The sequence below is a fragment of the Haemorhous mexicanus genome, chromosome 4, assembly GCF_027477595.1.
Source record: "Haemorhous mexicanus isolate bHaeMex1 chromosome 4, bHaeMex1.pri, whole genome shotgun sequence".
Lineage (NCBI taxonomy): Eukaryota > Metazoa > Chordata > Aves > Passeriformes > Fringillidae > Haemorhous > Haemorhous mexicanus.
Genome location: NC_082344.1, coordinates 30,858,838 through 30,880,538, shown reverse-complemented (window position 1 = coordinate 30,880,538; position 21,701 = coordinate 30,858,838). Strand labels below are relative to the sequence as shown.

General features: G+C 39.0%; 1 protein-coding gene across 1 annotated transcript in view; it reads right to left on the bottom strand.

Moving 5' to 3' along the window:
• Positions 1 to 21,701, bottom strand: part of ENPEP (glutamyl aminopeptidase) — a 35,438-nt gene that overhangs the window by 966 nt on the left and 12,771 nt on the right. The window contains exons 4-19 of the mRNA XM_059844270.1: positions 20,687 to 20,807; positions 18,402 to 18,556; positions 17,666 to 17,779; positions 15,617 to 15,751; positions 11,471 to 11,536; positions 10,026 to 10,091; positions 8,510 to 8,661; positions 7,204 to 7,283; positions 5,461 to 5,588; positions 5,287 to 5,342; positions 4,307 to 4,457; positions 3,477 to 3,550; positions 3,276 to 3,377; positions 2,994 to 3,164; positions 1,054 to 1,194; positions 170 to 248 (exon numbers count right to left, since the gene is read on the bottom strand). Of these exons, the coding sequence (XP_059700253.1) occupies positions 170 to 248; positions 1,054 to 1,194; positions 2,994 to 3,164; positions 3,276 to 3,377; positions 3,477 to 3,550; positions 4,307 to 4,457; positions 5,287 to 5,342; positions 5,461 to 5,588; positions 7,204 to 7,283; positions 8,510 to 8,661; positions 10,026 to 10,091; positions 11,471 to 11,536; positions 15,617 to 15,751; positions 17,666 to 17,779; positions 18,402 to 18,556; positions 20,687 to 20,807 (1,791 nt within the window). The remainder of the gene's footprint in view (positions 1 to 169; positions 249 to 1,053; positions 1,195 to 2,993; positions 3,165 to 3,275; positions 3,378 to 3,476; positions 3,551 to 4,306; positions 4,458 to 5,286; positions 5,343 to 5,460; positions 5,589 to 7,203; positions 7,284 to 8,509; positions 8,662 to 10,025; positions 10,092 to 11,470; positions 11,537 to 15,616; positions 15,752 to 17,665; positions 17,780 to 18,401; positions 18,557 to 20,686; positions 20,808 to 21,701) is intronic.

Here is a 21,701-nt window from a genome sequence, read left to right as displayed (position 1 = left end):
ACAAAGGCACAGTCAGGGGTAATTCTGACTGGGAGAGATCTATAAACTCATGCTAGTAGCACTGGAATAATTTTACAGTTTACTTCTGCTGCTTTAAGCATTTAGAGGACAAAAAATAAGTTTCCTGTCCAGAAGATAGTTAAATTCAAGAGAATTGATGTCATCATACCTGCCAAAGCTGGAGCTCAGTGTTGAAGTTTTGGGCAATAGTTACTATTCGACCAAGATATCTGTCATTTATAGTGAATCTAGAAAAAAAAAAAAAAAAAGTAATGTTTGATGCAAAACCATAATTATCTGAAGCTTAAACTTCTAATCGTGTTACAATAAAGCAGGTACACTCAAATTTCAGCATTTTTTAAAATAGTTGAAAAGTAGCACTCCTACATAATATCTGAGCTGTTCTTAAATATGTTTACTAATGGAGTGATCTCTTAAGGTGGAATAATTTTTTTAAGTAGTTACTGCTTGTCTCAGGCTGGAAGTTATGAATATTGTGCTCAGCAATCCAAAAACTGGCCAGATCACAGCTCTAGGCTTGCAGGTATGCTTTCCTTCTGTGCCCTCACCAAGCACTCAGAAAGGAGATGGAAGGAGAGATAAGTCACTCAAATATTGTGGAGAAAATTTTCAAGGTTTGTGATTATTTCCACTGCTCATCTGTATGTCTACTTCTTGCTGTTATCATTAGAATACATTTTTTTTTTTTTAAAAAAGCCCATTTTATACTCTGTCTTCTTGGTATGAAATCAGTCACAAGAGTGGAGACTTGATTCACTAATTTCCATGCAGTAACCAGATTTCTGTGGCCTTGGTAAAACTTTCTCTCCTTGATGACCATTTACTGATAGTGATCATTTAGGGAAAGAATGGTTTTCAAGTTAGCAACAAAATTATTTTTTCACAATAAATGGACATGATTGTGTTGAATAAGCTTTCAGTTTTCATTTTGCAAAGGTCAGTGATTATAACTGTACAATGGAAACACAGACAAACATGGCATGTAACAAGATTTCCAGGTGGATGTAGTTTCCCATGAGTTCTTTAGAGTACCTGTCAACTAAGTACTGCCAGTTCAGTCGTATCCAGTCCCAGGCCATTGTTTTCCCATAGGTGTTATATGAGATGTATCTCAGGACCGTGAACACATCTTGGCTTTTGATGAGGCTGGTGTTGTAAATATATTTCAGATATCTAAGGGAAATGCCATAGGAATTGATGAGAACCATTTCCGAACAGGAATATTATTTTTTTTCCTACAGTATTTTAAAGGTAAAGTACACAGATGTAAAATGTAACTTGTGTCAAGAGATAATTGCATTGAAATAAATCTTAGTTAGGAATCTCTTTAGCAAAGTAGGTAGAGTTTGTCTCTATTTATAGCCAAACCCCATTATCATTCCTATATTTTAATGCAGTAGAGAAAACAAGACTGGATCAGTTAGTAGTTCAGCCTGTTAAGCCAAGCACCAAAAAAAGTAGTAGTCCAGGCTCTAAAGATCTTACAGGGACCATGAATACATGCACAGGTGGCTTGCTTGACATTGACATCTGTTCTGTTTGTTTAGAAACTTTTTCCATACAAAATTAAAATTCATTTGGGCAGAGCATGCCTGCAAGTGCTGCAGCTATACTTCCAGTTATGCACAGATGGTTTTGACTGACAGGGTGAAGCACACATGTTTGCAGGGAGATGAGTAGCATGGTCATGGATTCACAGCAGCAGCTGCAGAAGAACACCCTTTCAAGCTGTTGTGTGTTGGTATTAAGGATTGTCTTCTTTTTCCCTATCTGTAAAGGACAATTAGGACAATTTTGTTCAATCTGTTTGCTCTTCCCTCCTTGTTTGTTATTTTAATAGTAAATTGAGAGACAAGCTTTTCCTGCTTTAGGAGGGATTTTTTGTTTTCTGCAAATATGTCTGATCTAGCTAATTAATTAATGTCCTAATCATGTCAGCTATTAGCTATTTAATGGCTTTAGATTATGGCTGTTGCGGTCACAAGAATTTAGGAATGCAGCTGCTTCCTACCATTAATTTCAATTACTCTAAATCTTATATTTACTCTTTCTGAATCTTTTTTAATCTCCTATACTTCTTTGTTTTACATCCTTTAAACTTGGAACTCTTTCAAGCAGAGGCTGCTCCATGTTTTGGTATTTAGGTAGGGCTTTGATACAGTGGTGAATGGCCCTGGTGTAGATGTTTGCTTGCATGAGTGCTACATGATATGACAACATGCAAAGTTATCAGATAAGCCTAAACTAGCCAGTGTGCCTATGCAGGACAACAGCCTGGTGAGATATTTGCCAAGTCGGACAGTCGGCTGGACCACTCTGGGGGTGTATCCAGACTCCTCATCATTGCCATGGCAGCATGAATTCAACTTTTTTGGTTCTAGCTTAAGCACTTCTGCACAGCACCTCAGGGAGCATTGCAAGTTCATGTGGATGCCTTCATAGGACTGGTAATAACAATTGCTCAAGGCTGTTTGCCTAATTTTAGCTAGTTAGAAAGTAGACATCTAAGTTAAACAAACAGGAGGTAATGGAGGGTGACTGACAATACCCAAAAGCAATTCTTTCCATTGATTTTAAGCCCCTTTCCTGGTCTGGGACAAGCAGTGCTTTGTAGGTCTGGCCTCTCTTCACTGATGAAAGAGGAAATGGATGACTAATTTACTCCCTATAATTAACTATTAAGCAACTGAAACTGCACAGGGGGAACACACTGTTGGAAGAGCTGGAGGTTGTTGATTGTATGCAGCAACTACCATGTCTTCAATATCTTTCCACTAAAAGAACAAGGCTTTTTTCCTGCCATACTAAAATCTCAAGAGGGGCATTTTAGATAACTGGTCTTGAAAATGTATTGCATTCCTCATGCTGTAATCTGACCGAAATGACAGCAAAGAAGAGAGAAAGAGGGAAAAGAGCAAATAGCAACCAGTTGCTTCTGTAGGAAAAGAGAAATCTGTGTGTATTTAAATCACCTGTCCAAAAGGGTGATGTTCCTCACTGATGCCAGGCCATATAGCAGCTTTTCTTTTTCTTGGGCTAATGAAGTTTCTTGGTATTTGTCAAACATGTAATTCCATGATGTCTCATTGCCTGAGTTCTGCATCCCATAGCGATATACTATGAGTCGGAGATTTGCAGGAATACTAAAATAAAGAAACGGTACTTAAATATTCTTCCCCTTTTCCTACCTGAGATCAGTGGTACCCAGTCACATGCTGTGTTCTTCACAAAGCACAAAAGATGTGAGTACTCACGTTTCTCCTCGTAACCACCTATCAAAGAGCTGAGAAGCATTGCTCAAAGATTCTGGGTCATTCATACTGCAGGCAAAGTCTAGAACAGATGCACGAAGAAGCCTTGGAAAGAGAGAGAGAAAGAGAGATATTTTCCTTCTGCTAACTGTTGTTTGAATGAATCAATAACATGAGAAGGAAAGAAAAAAAAGATTGTCCCACCTCTGCAAATGGTCTCCAGAATCCTCCCAGCCAAGTTTGTCCACAGTTGGCTTTACCAGATTGCGAAAATATTCCTGAAGTAGAAAAAGGGTGTCAGTTACATATGTAGATTTCTTTAAATAATCATATATTTAATTTCATAGTTTGTTTTCCTTCATTTTTTTGAGAACTAGCATCTCTTGAATGAAAAGTAACATAAGCAGGCACACACACAATTTTTCCAGATCCCCACAGCATGCCAAGTCTGAATGCTTGCAATACAGATGTGCAGATAGGACAAAGCCAATTTGCTTCTCTCCAACCTTGTCTGTGTTCTCAGATGAAGGCTGGGGTACAGCAAGGACACACTGCCACAACTGCTTCCCAGAAATGATAGTTCAGGACATCCTGCTTTAGTGCCCATTAAATCATGTTCAGTATTTTAAGTCAACTAACAAACCTACTCACTGCCACATAGAGATGTAGCTATCCTTTGTGCTGAGGACAGGTGTTTGAGATTTTGCTGCCCTACATGTACTTCTTTATTGGATGCAGGACAGCTTTGAGTAATAAATACCTGTAACATGCCTTATGGTGACAGATTATAAGAATAATTAGGCATAATGTCTTTTCTCCAAGTTCATGGTCCTGAATGCAAAATCCAAGTAATTCAGATACCACTATGAAGCAGTGTTTAGAGGGTTTTTTAAAAAGAACAGTAATGAAAAGTAAATGTTAATAGTTCAGCAACACTGAAAATCACTTGAACTTCAGAATTATTCTTGTGAGAGATTCTGAATTATCAGATTCAGTGGTCTCAAGCCGGGTTGGCTTTTATTTTGCTTCATCACCTGAAACAGGGGATAGACAGTTTTATCATCTTCGAGCATGTTTGCAAGATAAGTTACAGCTGATATAGCTCTATTCCAAGGTAAATAATCTGTTTCCTTTCCTAGGTATTTTGTGAGTTCCAGGGGAACAGAGTAATTCACAAGTCCAGGTCTGTGGAAGGAGAAAACATAACTTCTGTTATTTTAATGAATTTGAAGATCTTGCTTCTCCAAAGATATTAGTTTTACTATTTACTTTAGAAGGCCTGAAATCGTAAAGTTTGTGAGGGAAAAAGTTGTCTGGAATGTAACTTGGAAGGTGTTTTCCAAAGAGATCACCGAGGATCACTGTTGATCAATGCCTAACTGTAGGAGTTGTGCCATTGTGAGAAGACTACTAGCATTGTGCAGCAGCCCAGTGTGTCCAGAAGTGGGCAGCCTTTAACTGACTGACATTAATATCACAAAAAAAGAAAGGAATTGCTGGTTGGCAACATCCTGAAAGGCTGAGGAGACTTAGACTTAGAGGCTGTTACAGATTGTCTAAAATTTATCTGTGTCAGCATGGCTGGGTTCAAGATCTAGAAGTTTCCAATCAAGTTTCTAAACAAACTGTTTGCTGAGGTGGTAGCTACTCAGTGCCTTGGTATGCATTGTAGGCATGCCTCTGCTTTTCTGGATACTTAACCTCTTCTGGAGTGCTTCCAGTATTGTAAATAATATGGAGAAAACACCCCTTTCTAAGACCTGTGCAATTGAAGCCTGCTTTTTTCTTGCCACGGTACTGAAAGGGAGCATTTCTCGTGATTGCAATGGTAATGCAAGTTGACAATTCATACTTAAATGCAGCCCTTTTAGAGGACAAGATAAAGCAACAAATAATTAAAGTTCATACCAAAGTCAGAAAATTTCTTTCAACTACCTGGGTTGCCTGAATCCTAATTATTACGTAACAGAAAGTGAAAAATTTGTGTTGAAATCTCTGTAGAGAATTAGTTTACCTTGCTAAAGAAAAAGCGTCATCCAAAATCCCTGCACGATCAGCAGATGAAAACCTCTGTATGAAAAGAGGAAAAGAGGGATCAAGAATAAACAGATTATTTGCAGAAAAACCCCAGCCTCTAGAGACCTCTTATAAGAGACCCACCAGACAGGTTAGACATTACAACACTCACTGAGTGGTTTTGGAGCAGAAGATTGCTTAAGCTGGCCCAGTGTTGACTATCATAATTCACCCGGAAGAATCCAATGTGGTCTGGATTAACGTTCAGAAAAGTATCAGGAGAAGAAGATATTGTAATTCCTACAAAACAAACAGTCATCAGTTTGTGCATCTTATATGATGCAGATCTCACTGGAGCTTCCTTGACGCCAAATGTATTATTTGGTTTTAATGGATATCAAAATAATTAATATAATTTCTTTCTTTATTTATTTCTAAATGGCTCTGAGTAAAGATAAGTTATTACAGATTTTGACGAGTGCCAGCACTTGTCTTACAAAAATGAATTGCAGTAATTACTTGGAGTAGCTAGTTCATTACATTTGAAAAGGAGTCATTGTGACTAGGTTGAAGATGGTGAGATTTAGTGTCATTGTAAGAAATAAAAAATTGCAAAGAAGAAGTTCTTGCAAATATATATTTTTAAACAATTTTCATCTTTATGTGCACTATTAAAGTTCTCATAATTTTTCCTCCATTAGTTTCATTTTTGGTTATCTTTTCTTTCCTGTACCCTTCTTTGATTCTATTTTTGTAGCTGTTGATAAAAGATTTACAAAATAGGCTGAGACTTCATGCAAGCACTCATATTTAAGGATTTTCCCATTTAAAATGAATGCTAGAAAATGTTTCTTTCTCAGAAGCTTGGCCTGGTCCAGTTGGTGATGCTACTTATGAAAACTTTTCTATTTCATACTGAAAACCATGGTCTTGAATCTCTGTTTTGAGGGTGGCTGTAGTTAAAAGCACTTTTCTGTTTGGATGTTACATACAAAGTACTTCTAAAGAGATTTTTCCCTACAGTTGCTGTTTGCCCTGCAAGACAGAAATTTTGTGAATGTAGAAGTAAGCACTTAATCAAGACTTTGCATGATTTGTGAAGTTAATAGCCCCTTGCAGCCCTCAGATCATGTGGAAATCAGAGTAAGAAAATTTCTTTGTGTTAACTTCTTACTTGTATCATGACGTAAGATATTTTTTGGTTTGCTTTTGCATGGATACTAAAAGCAACCAAGTTAAAAAAGCCACCCCAGAACAAAAGACAAATTGCATTTAAAAAAAGTAACAAACAAGTACAAGAAAAGATGAGCCAATTGTATTCTTTTTTAAATTCAATGGGATGTAATTTAAAATCTGAAAAAAGTCAGTAATTTTTCCCCACAATTTTGTTCACTGGAGGTGTAGTAGAAGAAATTCAGATTTGACAGCATAATAGAACAATGATCAAAAAGAACCATGTAGGAATTTTCTCAGTTTGGAAATCAGCATAAGAAAAAGTGATTAATCATTTGTAGTTCTTTTTCTTTAATTGAACTCAAATTGCCAGTTTACCATGTCACACAAGCATTCATCAGACTCCCACTTCTCTTTTCTTGGACTGGACAATGGCCATATCTAAGCCAAATTGATTTTAGTGCATTATGATTAAGAGTATGCATAGATGTTTCCTTGAATAGGACTGTATTTAAGATGCTTAAGCACTATACTGAAGCTGAGTCTAAATTGCCATCGTGTTTGTACAGGGGAAATTTAATCTTATCACTTAAATTACTAGTAACTGCAGTACAACCAAGCTGTGTGCTAGCTCCTGGACCTGAAAACTGCAAAGCATGAAAGTTCATTCTGTGCTCTGTTTTTTGTAAATTATATGGAAAAGTTTCATCCATTCATTATCCTTAAAACAGAAGACATTTACCTGTAGATTCTGATGCATTGTAGAAAGTATAATCTGATGAATCACCAAGCTTAAATTTGACTGGTATATTCCATTTGTAACTGAAATTATTTAATGGGAAAGAAAGTCAAATTACATTTGAAGCCAAATATTAAAAAACCCCTCCAATATGTCTTTGTTTGTTTGTCTATTTTAATGTTTACATCTTGTTTTTTGAAGCTGACTTGTTCTTATGAACATATACATTTACTAAATAATGTCAGGCAATATTCTAGCAGGATACAAAGCAATTGATTTAGTAAAAGATGATTTTATGTCAATAACTGGTGTCAAGGTTGATGTTGATGTGTCTAGGGCTTTGTGCTGACACTAGTTAATCTTTGCAATGCTGACTTGAAATAAATGGTTAAGTATTACAGAAGTTTTTTTACAGATGGAAAAAATGAAAGAGTTTAAGCAACCACTATGATACAGTTAATAGGGCTTCTTGCCTTTTCCAGCCTATTTTTCTTCTCCAAGACAATCCTAATTCCTTCATTAAAAAGCACTGGGAAGCAGATGCAACCTTACCTCTTGCTCCTCAGCTCCTTTTATATCTTTATTGGGTATGTGCAGATTCCTCACTCCAGGGCATGCCCAGGACAAAGATGAGAAATGTGGGCAGGAATGGAGCCACAGCACAGCCTGACCAAAACTGTGCCCAGGCAACCAGGGATGTGGGACAGCAGAGCATGCTGTGAGTGTAACGTCAGCCACCTGCATAGGGCTGCTAAAATTATCAAGCCCTTTTGAGCAGTCAGCTGCTGTTCCATATTAATATGTTATACTTCATCCCAGGGAGATTTCCCCTTGGTGACAAATGCTATGGGAAATATATGTCATCTTTATAACCCTGGGTTAAGTAAATGGTCACTAACTTCCAGAAAATAAAAAAATTAAGGTTATGGTATCTCCTCCTACCTCCAGGAAGAAAGATATATTGTTTTGTATCTCCTAATCAAAATATCTTACCAGATTTATACACTTCTTGTGTATTAATTTTTTATACTTGTTTTACTTATTCTTTTATGGAGCTTCCTATGATGGAATTTAGACAGGTATTGTGTTTCCCAAGAGAAAACCCATATAGGTTTTTGGGGTTTTGTTTGTTTATTTGTGGGTGGGTTTTTTTTTGTTGTTGTTGTTTTTTGGGTTTTTTTGGGGTTTTATTTTTGGGGGGTTTTGTTTTCGTTTGGTTTTTCTAACTTAGTTTTGTAAATGCATTTAATGAGGTACATTTTACTTCGTTTCTACCTGGTTTGAATCAACATTTGCGGTAGGAACTTACCCAAGATCAGAAGGAGGATGAGAAGCATTTGCACTGGGATCCAAAAGAAAACGTTTCTGTGTGAATACTGAATTGTCTCCCATCTCCAAAACAGGGTAGCCCATCTGCCTAGTCCATGTGTCCATGACTTCCTTCACAGGTTTATTACTTGCCTGTGAATAATGGAAGAAGGTTGTAGTGAAAACAGAAATTCAGTCCTATGAGGAAACAAAGTCTCTCTGGTATTAAGAAAAAGAAAAGTAGAAAGGGGCAGAGGAAAGAGCATGTTCAGGACAAAAAAATCCTCCATTAAATCCTTTTATGGTGCCTGTCATTGAAGAAAGAAATTATGAGGAAACTTGAACACCCACAGAAGAAATGAGAAATGTGTAGGCAGGAGACTGGCCAGTAACATGGACAAGAAATACTGAGGAACCTTTGAGGCCCCTTACATGCTCAAAGATCTCTCCATTTTTTTCTGACAGAAAAACTGAACAGGACAGAAAGGACACAGTGGGACTTTTAAAGGCAGAAGCCTCCTTGCAGTGTGTCCTGTTTTGAGTGTGAAGGAAGAGCCAGTATTAACCACCAGCAGCTGCACCAATGTAAAATTTGTTTCATTCTGTAAACTCTGAATATCTGTCCTAGGAACTGGAGCTGAAGAAAGCTGTCACTACCTCCCGAGGATGGCACCTGTGAGAGAAGTGAGCTAGGGTCACTTCTAGTGTTTCCTTCTCCAGATGAGGTAGATGATGTGAAGATGCAAAGCACTAGAGCTGCTGAGTAGGAAGAAGTCTGATACCAAGGAGAAGACTGGAACTAAAAAGCAAAATCACAATTTAGTCTGTGTGCATGTCCACAGGGTTGGAAGAAAAGGAAATAATATCAGGGAAGAACCTGGCAGTATGCCAGTGTAATGATGGGTAATGAGATAGATGGAAAAAAATAGTCCAGCCTCAAGGAACACAAAAGATCAGAAAATGGTAGCACAGATGATGACCCAACTGGAACTCTGAAGCGAGAGAAGCAAAATTACTTGGGTATTAATACTACTGAGAGCTTTCAAACACCTGAATCTGGAGAGAGAAAAGAGACAGTATGGGGTGCATAATGGTGGATGAGAGGGGTTAACACTCATGAAAACATGAGTTTGGGTTGCAGGGGGAATGTTTCAGTAGCAGTGTGTTTGTTAGCAAGGCCTCCTTTCTTGGCTCTTATTCCATTTCCACAGCCTTATGCAAAAAAAAAAAAAAAAAAAAAAAAAAAAAAAAAAAAAAAAAAAAAAACCAAAAAAACAAAAAAAAACACCAAAAAAAAAAAAAAACAGAAGAAAGAAAGAAAGAAGAAAAAAAAAAGAAGAAAGAAATATGAAATAAAGAGAAAAAGAGAAATATACTGGAATATACTAGGAGGCTGCCTGGCTTGTGATCTCTCATTAACAGAAGAGCTACAGAATATTAAAAGTTTGAGAAACTGAAATCAGGGGATGAGATAGGAAACATTTATTAGCAAGGGTTTGGGTGGATGCAAAACACACCTCTTCCAGAGCTTCCCAAAATTGTTGTGTCTTGGCATTCTGGAAATGGTGTTTCTTCAAATATGCCTAGAGAGAGATGGAAGACTGTGAAAATACTACCAGTGTTTCTTGTTTGCCTATGAAAACAATACACATATTCAGTTGTCCAGGATACAGAGAGTACCTCTCAGTTGCACAGAGTATCCACACATGGGTGGTAGTACTGTGAGTGGGAGATTAAATGGATCAGTATTCAGCTGACAAAATTCCTTTGCTGTCCAATGCACCACATAACACCAAAAGTCAGCGTTTTCTAGAGTGACTTGTTAGTAAGAAATAAATTTGTATTTGAAGATTTCTTTGGGTTTTTTTTTAAATGGACACCACTATACCCTGCTGCAAATTTCTGACTAATGTAAGAGGCTGTTTCGCAGGAGGAAGATATTTAATGAGATTTCATTATCTGTGGACTCCGAGTGGAAGTAGGAAAGTCTAGTCACCTCTACGTTTTGATCAAAACAATTGTTACATGCAGTAATGGTGCTCAGCAAAGAGTTTGCAATGCCTAAACCTTATTCCCATCCTGTGTCTTCCCGGCTGCTTGGCGGGTGTTTTCCTGCCCTGTCATCTGCTCCCGGTGGTGTTCAGTCAGTAGATGGTGCTGTTTGTTTCGCTGTTGACCTTAGCGCTCTGGAAGTCTCTGAGCAGAAGGGAAGGGTTAGGCTCTTGGAGAAAAGGTGGCTGTATTTTCCCATCTTGGATAACTGTTCTGATTGAATAAGTGAAAGGGGGAGTACGGGAAAATACAACAATCGTGTAGCAGCCCATAAATGTGCTCTTCATGAGAGAGGAAATGAAGAACAAATGTGGTAAGCCTGCACTGTAACACAGTGTCTGTCTGTTCAGAATAAAGGACAGACAAGCTTTCTCCTTCTGGGATGACTTCTTTCTCCCATTTTGTCATTTTGTAGCACCACGTTTTTCCTCCACAAGAAAGGACTATGAGCTGTGCAATGTATCTATTTTCTTCTCCCTCTTATCTTCACTTTTTAGGGCTGGGTGTCCCTGCATCAGGGCTCGGGTGAGCTGATGCCTCTAAGAGTGGCCTCTAAGAGCCTTGGTTGGAGGATCGTGGCCATAGGAAGCCACAGACACACTTTACAGCAGAATGAGGGGATCCCAGTTGACGACAGGATAACAGTGGGGTAGAGGAGGTTTTTCCACTAAAAGCTGTCAAGAATTTAGGTCCTCACTGTCTGGCTGTCAAATCTTTATGCAGTTCACATTCTTGCTTCTGTGGGAGCATGGAACTTCTTCCCCTCCATGTTGTCCACTCAGTATTGAAATCCACTAAGTACTTTTGCTACCAGTACCAGGATCTCTGATATTCACTTTTTGAATAATGGCTTTGCTACTGTCACATGAAGATGGGATGTATGCCTGGCAGGTTTTGGTGCCACCTTTACCTGACAGCCTTTCTGGAAGAGATCTGGTGTAATCCAGTCTTGAATCATTCTGAGGATTGATGCACCCTGAGGACAAAGGGAAAGGGGAGAAGGTCAATCCACACTGCTCTAGCATGATTTTCATTCATCTAAAAGGCAACATGTGAATGAATATTTTATAAGGCAAAAAAATAAATCATCCATCAGATTAAGGAAGTGGTTTTCTTACTTCCTTTGTGGGATAGCATGCCTACCTGGTGGAGCTTAAATCTATATGTGAGAATGAGTCTTTAGTTGTGATCAAACACTTGTTTCTATGTTCAGCCCCAGAGCCCTGGTGCTGCAGCTTACCGTCCTGCCACTCACCAGTTTGTGTGAGCAGAGCTTCCTGTTTCATGTTGAACAGGACAGGGGTGAGGGCAGATGGGGGCTACCCCTGTCAGGAGAACAGCCTGAGAGAGGCAGTGACTTCAAATGAACACACAGCAGGAAGGGAACTCTAAAACTGCTGCAAGTCTGGGACTTTACGGTTGGGAATGCCATCTGAAGATAAGGAATGAGATTTGCTGAGTGCTACTGTAAGAGTTCTGTGCTCTGAAGCAGGCTAGAATTGGAATCAGAGGAGTTACTAACTGGGGTGTCAAAGAAAATAACCCAAACAATCAGGACCTTGAAAGAAGAAAGAAACAAAAGGAAGACAGGGAAGAGAAGTAGAAGAGCCATGTGGAACAAAGAACAGAGTGTACACAAAATAGTGAAGAAGAAAAAAAAAAAGGAGTGCAAACTCCATCTAAGATGCAAAATACAATTTTAGGATTAGCATGTTTTCATTTTCTGAGCTAAATCAAGGGGCAGTTGAGAGCCTAATGCTATGGATGGTTTAAAAATCCAGTTGTCCCATGAAAACAAGAATATTATCTGAATTCTCAGTAAATCCTGTTTCCTCTATTTATGTGTGTGAGAATAATGACTAGATGAGTCATGGCAGAGGGACTGTTTGAACAGATATGCCTCAAACTGCTTTCCGGGCTGTTGTTGGAGAGTCGAGGTGGTCAGCAGATGACTGTTTTCTGGTACAGAAATCTGATGTGTTTGCCATGGAATATGCTCAAAACCAATTCAGTAACATTTAGAACAGATATCCATTAGTGGTAATCCTAAAGCTGCTTAATGATCAATGATGATCATAAGGCCACAAGTATGCACTAGGGAACCTCAGTTCCTCAGCTTTGTCTCTCAGCCACTTCTTATCTGATATCACCATTCAGAAACCATTCCCTCCCATTTATATTAAAAGCCAAAGTACAAATACACACTTATACATGATTTGGTAACAGTGGAGACTTCTTTTGCTTTAAAATGTAATGTATAGTTAGTCACTTGCATCTTCTACTATTATTTTTCAGTCTCTTCCCCCCTCTCTTGTCATTCCTCTGTAGTCCATGATGGAGTGTGTTTGAGAAAAACTCATCCTAACAAAAATCATTGATTATAGGAACACCAGTATTCTAACAACTACCCTTTCTTAGAACTATTTGGGGACGCTCAGGAAAGTGACCTTAATTTGACTAGCTGACATTCTCTGATGGGGGTATAGGGGGGAGTCTTTTATAACACCCACATAATTTCATAGTGATTGCCAAGTATGTGACAAGATTTGTTTGTGGCAGAAATGTGGAAGATTAATTCTAGACTTCTGTAGCTGAGAAGTTCCAAAAATATGGGGGTCCAAGAGAAAATTTCTAACAGAACTTATTTAAGACAAAAGAATCACTGATACTTTAATAAAACCTTTCAAAACAACATAGAGGATTAAATTGGGAAAGAGATGAGATGCAAATATTTTTTAAAAGCAGATTAAAACAATTATGTACATAAATTGTTTACTCACCAGCTCTACTCTAGTAGAGCTTTCCTAGGCATATAATGCCCACAGCAGTTAGAGGATCTTGTACAGAATACACTGCAATGATTCCATAGACCCTTAGGCAATTCATTGGGGTCTTAGGATTGGATAAGCTCTCTGGTTGTTCTGGTAAGACTAACAGAGAGCATTCCAAATTATGCTTTATTTGTTTAGCGATGAATATTATCATGAGAAGATGGTTTTAAAAAGAAAAATACAAAAGAGAAGCCAAAATAAAGCCAAAAAGAAACAAACTAATTTTGTCATGCATTTATATATAAATACCAACAGTAATTTGAGCTAAATCTACGCAAAGACTTTCTCTTTCAAGCCAAATTATAACCCAAGCCAAATTATATCCCAAGCAAACTGTTCCCAAACAATGCACAAGTCCTCAAGTGTTTTGCTTAGAAAAAAATGAGTTCATGTCATAATTATCTAGGCACAGAGAGATGACTAAAAGCTAGGGGTTTTTTATTCCATTGTTTTTACAGACCCTGCAAAAGTATGTCTGTTACTTAGCTCACCACTAAAATAGATTTTGATCCAGAGTATTTGATTTAGCTCTGTATATTTCGTGACTTTTGTTAGTTTGATTTAAAAACTGTTACACAATGCAGGTTTTTACATGGTTTATGGTTTGACTGTGAGGCATTTATGATGCAATAAATACTGGTTGTATTGTTGGATAGAGAATTTAAAAATTGAAAATAGAAAACTGATGGAAATGGATGGATCAAATCTAGCTAATAAAAGTAGTATCTATAGTTACAGACTGTAGCACAGTTGAAGATAAAGTCAATGCAATATATACTGTTTAGCTGATAATGGGAGCTTGGAGGGAAAGCAACAAGCAGTATTTAATAATGGATTTTGTGTGTTCAGTGGAAGTGTGTTACGGCATCAGATAGGGAACACTGACTGAGTCATATAAGAAGCTGCCAATAAAAATATCTTGTATCGGGTTCAGAAAAAGCATGAGAGATGGCTGGTTGAGGAGAAGAGTGACAGGAGTGTTTCCTCCTATGTTTCTTTGGGCTTGTCTCTTGTTGCATTGCAGAAAACAACTGGAGGGAAGAGTGTTGTTGGGGCCCTTGAGTCAAGAGACTCCCCTGGTTAGATTCAGGGGGGCCCCTGCTTTGTTCCAAGTCTAAGGCTTGTCTATGGACAAAGTGGCTTTGGCTACATCTGACATGGAGAGAGAGAAGCTGGCCTCAGTCCCCTAGGCTGGGTCTTCAAAGTGATGATCCTCAGCATGGCTGCTGGTGTCCCTCATGCTCTGGACCTCTGGACAGCACTTTCCCACAAGCACTGATCTCCAGGCTGCCACCCCACACTGCAAGTACTACCAGAGGCCATGGGCTGCTGAAGGCCTCTGTGTGCCCTGGTCACAGCAGTGGTTGGATGACTCCAGCATTCCAGTTGTCTCTCTGCTCAGACAGACCCAAGGTATCCTTCCAGGTAGCTCCTTAGGGAGTCTTTATAGGCACAGGTCCTCACTGCCACACTCTGGGATGGGATGAGCAAAAATCTTATCAAATGCTTAATGGAGTGTCTGCTACCACCTCCTGGGCTACTGGACTATTGTAATCCAATGCACTCCTGAGCTCCACAACTTTCAGTGAAATGTGGAGCTAACTTATCTCCCAGTTTAAGACAATGCCAGTAGAGGCTGGTGTAGCCCATCTTTGCAAAGGTTTTTTGGGTGGCTGAGATACTGTGAGCAACTTGAGATAAAAAGTCACTTTCCTGTTTTCACTGCTTGGTTCCCTGCCGTGCTTCCTCAAAACAGAAGTTATGCTGGTCTGCCTGTGTGATGGAGAAGTGACAGAAAGGATACCTGGACATCTGCCCTTGCCTCCTCTACCCTTGTGTTAGATTATGAGCCTTGACATAATTGGGCTGCATCAGCACGAGGTGATGGGAGAGGGACGTGATTAGTACCTGGTTTAGTTTCATTTTAAACCCAGCACTCTAGTGGCAGAGGCCGGTGACACTGTGCTTTGCCTGCATCACTGCATGCTGTGAGCAGGCCTGCATGGTGCACAGTGGCTGACAAAGCTCTGGCTGCTCTGCTCCTGTCACAGCTGCTTTTAACTGCATCATCACTGACTGCAGTTGGCAACATCCCAGAACAAAGATCTGCACAGACACAGCTCAAGTGAGTTGGGAGTCCTGATTATGAGCACCCCTGACTTTTATCTCCTCTCCAAAGTTGCCCCTTCCTTTGCATCCGAAGTCACAACAGAAGGATGTCCTACCTTACTGTAGGATATCCCGTCAAACACAGAGGTGATTTCAGCTGGAGATGACACACTGGTTACAATTGGGTGGGAAGACAACAAAGAGTCATCCTTCAGAACAGGAAGCACATCCTCAATTAAAACCTGTTGATGCTGAGAAAGAGAAGACATCAGAATGGAAACAAAGGCAGAAGTATATGCCTACTTCTCAAATAAGTAGCTTGAACTTCAACTTGTCTAGGAATTTGAAACAGAATGAAATCCCATGCCTCTTAAGAAGGACTTGCAAACTCTTGCTTTACATCTGACAGGAGGGAAACAATTTCTCCTTAACTAAGAGAAATTGCCTTTTTCAGATCCTGTTTTCCTGTGTGTAATGTAACACAGACATTTTTATTCTACAGATAAACCTTATTGCATTATAGCAAACAAGAATTTCAAAGAAAGAATTGAAGAAAATCTAACGATACTCATCTAATTAACCTGCAGATACTCATGGCATTTTGAAAGCCTAAGAACAAAGCCACCAGGTGCCATAAAACATGGTCATGTTCACCCTGGAAGAATGTGTACAGTTCAGTGGGTTCCAGAAAGGATTGGGCAGTATTAGAAAAACCTAAATGACAACATTCATAACTCAGACCAGCTTCAGAATGTAAATGGAGTGAAATGCACACACACCCATCCCACCCTCCCTTGCACCCAGTAGGGCAAAAAGAGTAGCCTGTGTTACCAATTTCAGAAGTGTAACAATATTTACAAAGCATTATGGTCTCCTCTTGCAAAAGAGGAGCTGGGTAGGAAGGGAGGGAGGGAAGAAGGAGGCAGGGTTCCCCATCCTAAGGCTTAAATGTTTGTTTAAATTTATTTGAATTTTTTAAAAAAGATTAACTACCCAGCAGTTAAAATCCCTTTATTTTCTAATCAATTATTGACCAAAAAAAGCCTAAAATTCAATTCAGCTTTCCTCTTCTAATACTCACTAGGATAAGATTGAAATGTCTTAGATCTTAGATTAATACAATATCTAGATAAAAAAGGACTTTTATATTTTAAACTCAGTAATTAGATTTTTTCTTACATAGTTAGGACCACAGATCTTCTACTTTAAGATGTAAAAGTGACCCAGGGAATTATTTTGTTCTTAGCCTCTCTACAGGGAGAGAGGTAGGGAAAGCAGCAAGTAGGCACTGCCTGCTTCTTAAGTCACTAGGCTCAGGAGATAGTAGATTTTAGCAGGTTCAACCTATGCAAAACCTACTCTGCTCCCTTCCACTGGCATATGTTTTGTATGTCATAGCACCCAGAACCTCGTTATACCTGGACAGCTGGGGAAAATATGTATGCTCTGTGCCATCACATCTGTTTGGGAGGGGAGGAAGGAAGGAGCAAGAAAACTCCCTTTATTCACAGAATATAATGCCTATTTAAGGTTAAATTCTTTGCAACACCCTTAAAGTGTCTGGAGCTGGCACAGTTAACACTTAGGCTATCCATTGTCACTACCTCTTTTTGCACTGTACAGAACAGCGCTTGTCTGAGTTGGAGCATTTGAAAGGGCATTTACAATGCTGGCAGAAGCTGAATGGGAGTCCACTATTTTCCTTGATAATAGCTCAAGCTGTGGAGACAGGCCCAGGTTCCCAGCCCTTACCAGATCAGATAGCAATCCTAAGTCCCATGAAGAGAGTACAGCCCAACTATATAAATACAGGAAAATCTCCATCTTTCAGAGTTAGACCTTTAAGCAACCCTGAAAAACTGTTAAGACTCTTTCCAGAACCCACCTAGGTGTTATTTGCCATAATAACTGAACACTTGAGTCACTTGTTAAAAAAGAATGAGTCTTCCCTGCAGACTGAAGCCTCACAAAGTTTACTTTGACTGGCTTCAGACCATAACACAGGTATGTGAAAAACTTTGACCAACTTTTTCTTTATGTTGCACCAAACTATGTTAGTTTTCTATAAATATACTTTAAGTCTTCATCATCCTTGTCTAAATTTTATTCCCTTCCAAAATGTTTCTCCCAGCCCAGCCAACACTCCACAAGGCAGAAATAATTACCATATCCCAATCTGGTTCTGCTGCATTTGCTCCCAGGAACTCAAAATAACTTGCAAATCCTTCATTTAGCCACAAGTCATCCCACCAGTCCATGGTTACAATATTTCCGAACCACTACAATTATAAACATAAAGATGTAGGTTTAGATAAATAGTACATGTACATTTCAGTATCTCACATCTGTATATTTGATTTGCTTAATTTTCTTCCTGCTGCCAGAAGAAAATTATCATAATTCTGGGGTTTGAATAGGAATGAAGGCCTTGCCTTGTGTTAAAATACCACTTTTATTATAAAATTACATATTACTCGGGAGATTGCTAATGATTCATGTGCCACTGAAAATATTTTTAGTTTCTTCCTCTTGAGTTGATGATATCTGCTTTTAAGGATATGTTTTCAGACAGCCTCCACAGTGTATAAGTGTTCTTGTTTCCCTGCCCAAAAGAGACATCTGCACACGTAAATTAGTTTCTCTAAGACATTTTAGACAGATTTTCATAAACTGGCTGACAGTCTGGGCCCAAGCATCTAACTTCCTGAGAAAAATTCCAAGGCAGTAGTCATGGTATTTTAAAGCTCTAACAGGGATCTGTCCTAAGATGATATTTTGCAATCAGACTTTGAGCACATGTAGAAGATTCTGAGATGAATTTAATGACAGTATTTTCAAGATTAAAATTTTGTGACTATATATTTGAAACACTATAAAAGTGACTCATGTCCTAAAATATACCTGATGAACGAGCTCATGGGCTATCACAGTAGCTACTCTCTGTTTGTTGGATGTGGCTGACTCCTGAGGATCATACAGCAGGTTTGTTTCTCGGTATGTGATCAGCCCCCAGTTCTCCATAGCACCTGTCCCAAAATCTGGAATAGCTATTTTATCTGCATTAAAAGAAAGAGACAACAATTATCACTGTATCCTTTAGCTTTTCCTCTCTCTGTGTATTTACAGCCTGTCTTGCTTACCATTTGTGATTCTGGCTTACTACTATGGACTGGAGGCTATGATCTGTGTTCAAGAATAGAACTGGCCTAAAGCAAGTGCCCTGGATCTGCTGAGATTAACAGAGGTAGGATCAGCTGCACTTGCTGAGGATCTGTCCTAGAAGGTGATGCTATGCCATCTCCTGGGAATGTGCATATCATACATTACTTAATTTTGGCTCCACAAATTAATACTACTGTCTGAGGATGTGCTGTAGGCAGTAAACCTCCTGAAACTATCTGTAGAATAATGAGGCATGGCATTGTTTGTCACACTGTTGTATTAAAAATATTTATTGACATGTTAACTGAAGTAAATCCCCCATGCAGTGAACAACACCTGTTTGTACGCCTGGCAATTTGTGGGGGTCACTCATTTATGGTCAGTAATCAATACAGGTTTAAATGAGAATTGCACACTCAACTGAACTGGCATTTTCTTCTCCAAATAATGACCACAGGCTTTCTCTGTGGGTTAGTGAAAAAGTACAGATGGATTTTAAACTGAACAGAATGAAAACCCCTCGCCCCACTCCAACAGAAGATAGGAATTACTTATTTTAAATTAACAACTTGCTTACAGAATCAAGCTGATAGTTTGGCAAGGGCTTCAATGACAGTCAAAAGGAGGATACAAGGAGAAAGGTAATGACAGAAGGCATAAATCAATGTGAAATACAATATTTAAATAAATCATTATGCAGAAACATATCTGATTCATCAGGTTTGAACTGGATAACTTATAATAATGAAGGAAAAACATGGCAAGTCAAGGTTAGGGATCCAACAAATAGACATTCTGGGAAAAACAGTATAGAATCTACAAAAGTATCTATCCTGTGACACTGCTGACCTGAAGATACCAGTCCATCCTGTCACACAGACAGGCCTTTATACAGATGCTGCCATGGCAAAGTCATCAGGCTTTCATGACAGTGAAAGTTTGAATATAAAGGACAGGTGAGATATAGTACCTATTATTACTGGGGACCAGTGTGTGAAAGAACAACATATTGTACTGGTTTCCCTAATTCAGTTGTCATTGAAATGCAAGCATATTTACAGTAAACTCAGGTGCTGTTTTGAAAGGAGGAGGTAAAAGTCTTTTGTTAAAGTAACGAAGGTTAGCCTGATAGGAACAGGTACAAATAGCCAACAAAAGGTTTGCACAGCATTATTAATTGTCTTCAAAGTTTTGGGGATTTCCACCCCCCCCCACCCATATTGTCTTAACTTGTTTGCAGCTAGTATTTTTCCATTCTTTTAATTTCATGAACTAACTGAATTACCTCTTTGAAGGTCTTAGGAGGGAAAATTTCCAAAACTCTGATTGCATTCCCAGCTTGATTATTGTGCATGTTAAACTGTGTGAATCAGATGCAGAGTCCAAATTTCTCAAGCTAAAGGATGCCCACTACCTTCTCTTTGTTTTTGTAACCATGGGCAAAATTTGAGAGCACGCCCACTCTTATTTAGTCCCAGATCTTTATTTAGCCCAGCAGTAGAAACTACAAATTAGATGCTGGACCACATTCATCTTTCTAAGACGTGGCTACACACCCACTTTCTCTAAGGTTAATAAATAATATGACATACTCTCTGGCAGTTTACATCTTCACTTATCTCACTGCTGACTTTTGTCCAGAAGTTCATATGGAAGTGATACATATTTTTCTGAAACTTCTGGGTCTGTTTTAACTCATGATGGTCCTTTGCTGATGACACCAACGCTTGCCTTGATTTTCTACAAGATGCTTTAAAATAAACATGCCAGCACCAGTTCTTCAGTTCAGCAAACTGAACTGTGAGAACTGGCAATAAAACACTGACTGAGACCAACTCATCCATCATGACATTTAGAAACATCTTGAACTACATTGGTACAGTTTTAAAACATCCTGACATAATATCAGCAGTTAGCAACCAAATGCTTTCATGCTGTTTTCCACCAAAGCACAGAGATCTGTAGGAGCAACATAATCATGGCACTAAACTAACAGGATAAAAAATATAAATGTTCATAGTTACCCAGTTTTGGAAGAGAGTAGCTCAAATTAAAGTACTGTTCAAAGAAGTCGAATACAGTTTTTGTTACATCTGCTGCATATTCTGCGGTGTGTATTTGCTGTGGCTGGGCGTAAACTCTCAGCTGTAAAATATGGAGAGACGATTAGAAAAGTTTTCAGTTAAGAGGAATCAGGTGTCTAACACTGAAAAGGCATTTAGCATACATATCAATAACACTGCATGTTTTCTCTGAGACTGCTCTGAATGCTGAATTCTGTTCCCTATCATATTTATTCAACAAAGTTTTTCAAGTGACATATGAGATACCAAGCCAACATGTGCACTCTTTCCACAATTTGTCTGAATTTTAAAATTCAGACCCATGTCCAGAAGCTCACAGTGGCCAAGCCTCAAGCAGGGCCTGGTTACATACCAGCCCCTACTTCTCCATGGCCTGGTTACATACCAGCCCCTACTTCTCCATGGCCTGGTTACATACCAGCTCCTACTTCCCCACAGCCTGCTTTTCCCAAGGAGGAAACCTGGGCAAGCACAGTCAAAGGGGATCCACTTGCTCTGAGCAGTTCACTGATCTTGACTGATCCCATCAGATCAATCTTCAGGAGCACATCTGTATTAAAATGTGTCAGAAGCCCATAGCACTTTATTTTATTCAACTTCTTTGTACCTTTCCTATGTACTATCACCATGGTTTCCTCTTCTTGTCTGTTTGAAGACCTCAAAACTACTGACAACCATGCATTTACTAGATCTGTGACCCTTCCCAGACATGCTGTCCCATGCAGGTTGAGTGGCTGTTTTACCAGGACCTTGGGCCACACAGCCACAGCTTTGGTGCCTTCTGAGCTGCTGCACCCCAGGAAATCGTAAGCAAAAATCAGTTATCTCTTTTATGACCAGGCGAGTCTGGGAAAACTGGCATGTTTGGTAGCCCTGGCATGTTTGGTGTGATGGGTGACCATTTCTGTGCTCCTCCTGTATATATGAATACAAAAAATGATGTGTTGAATGTTGA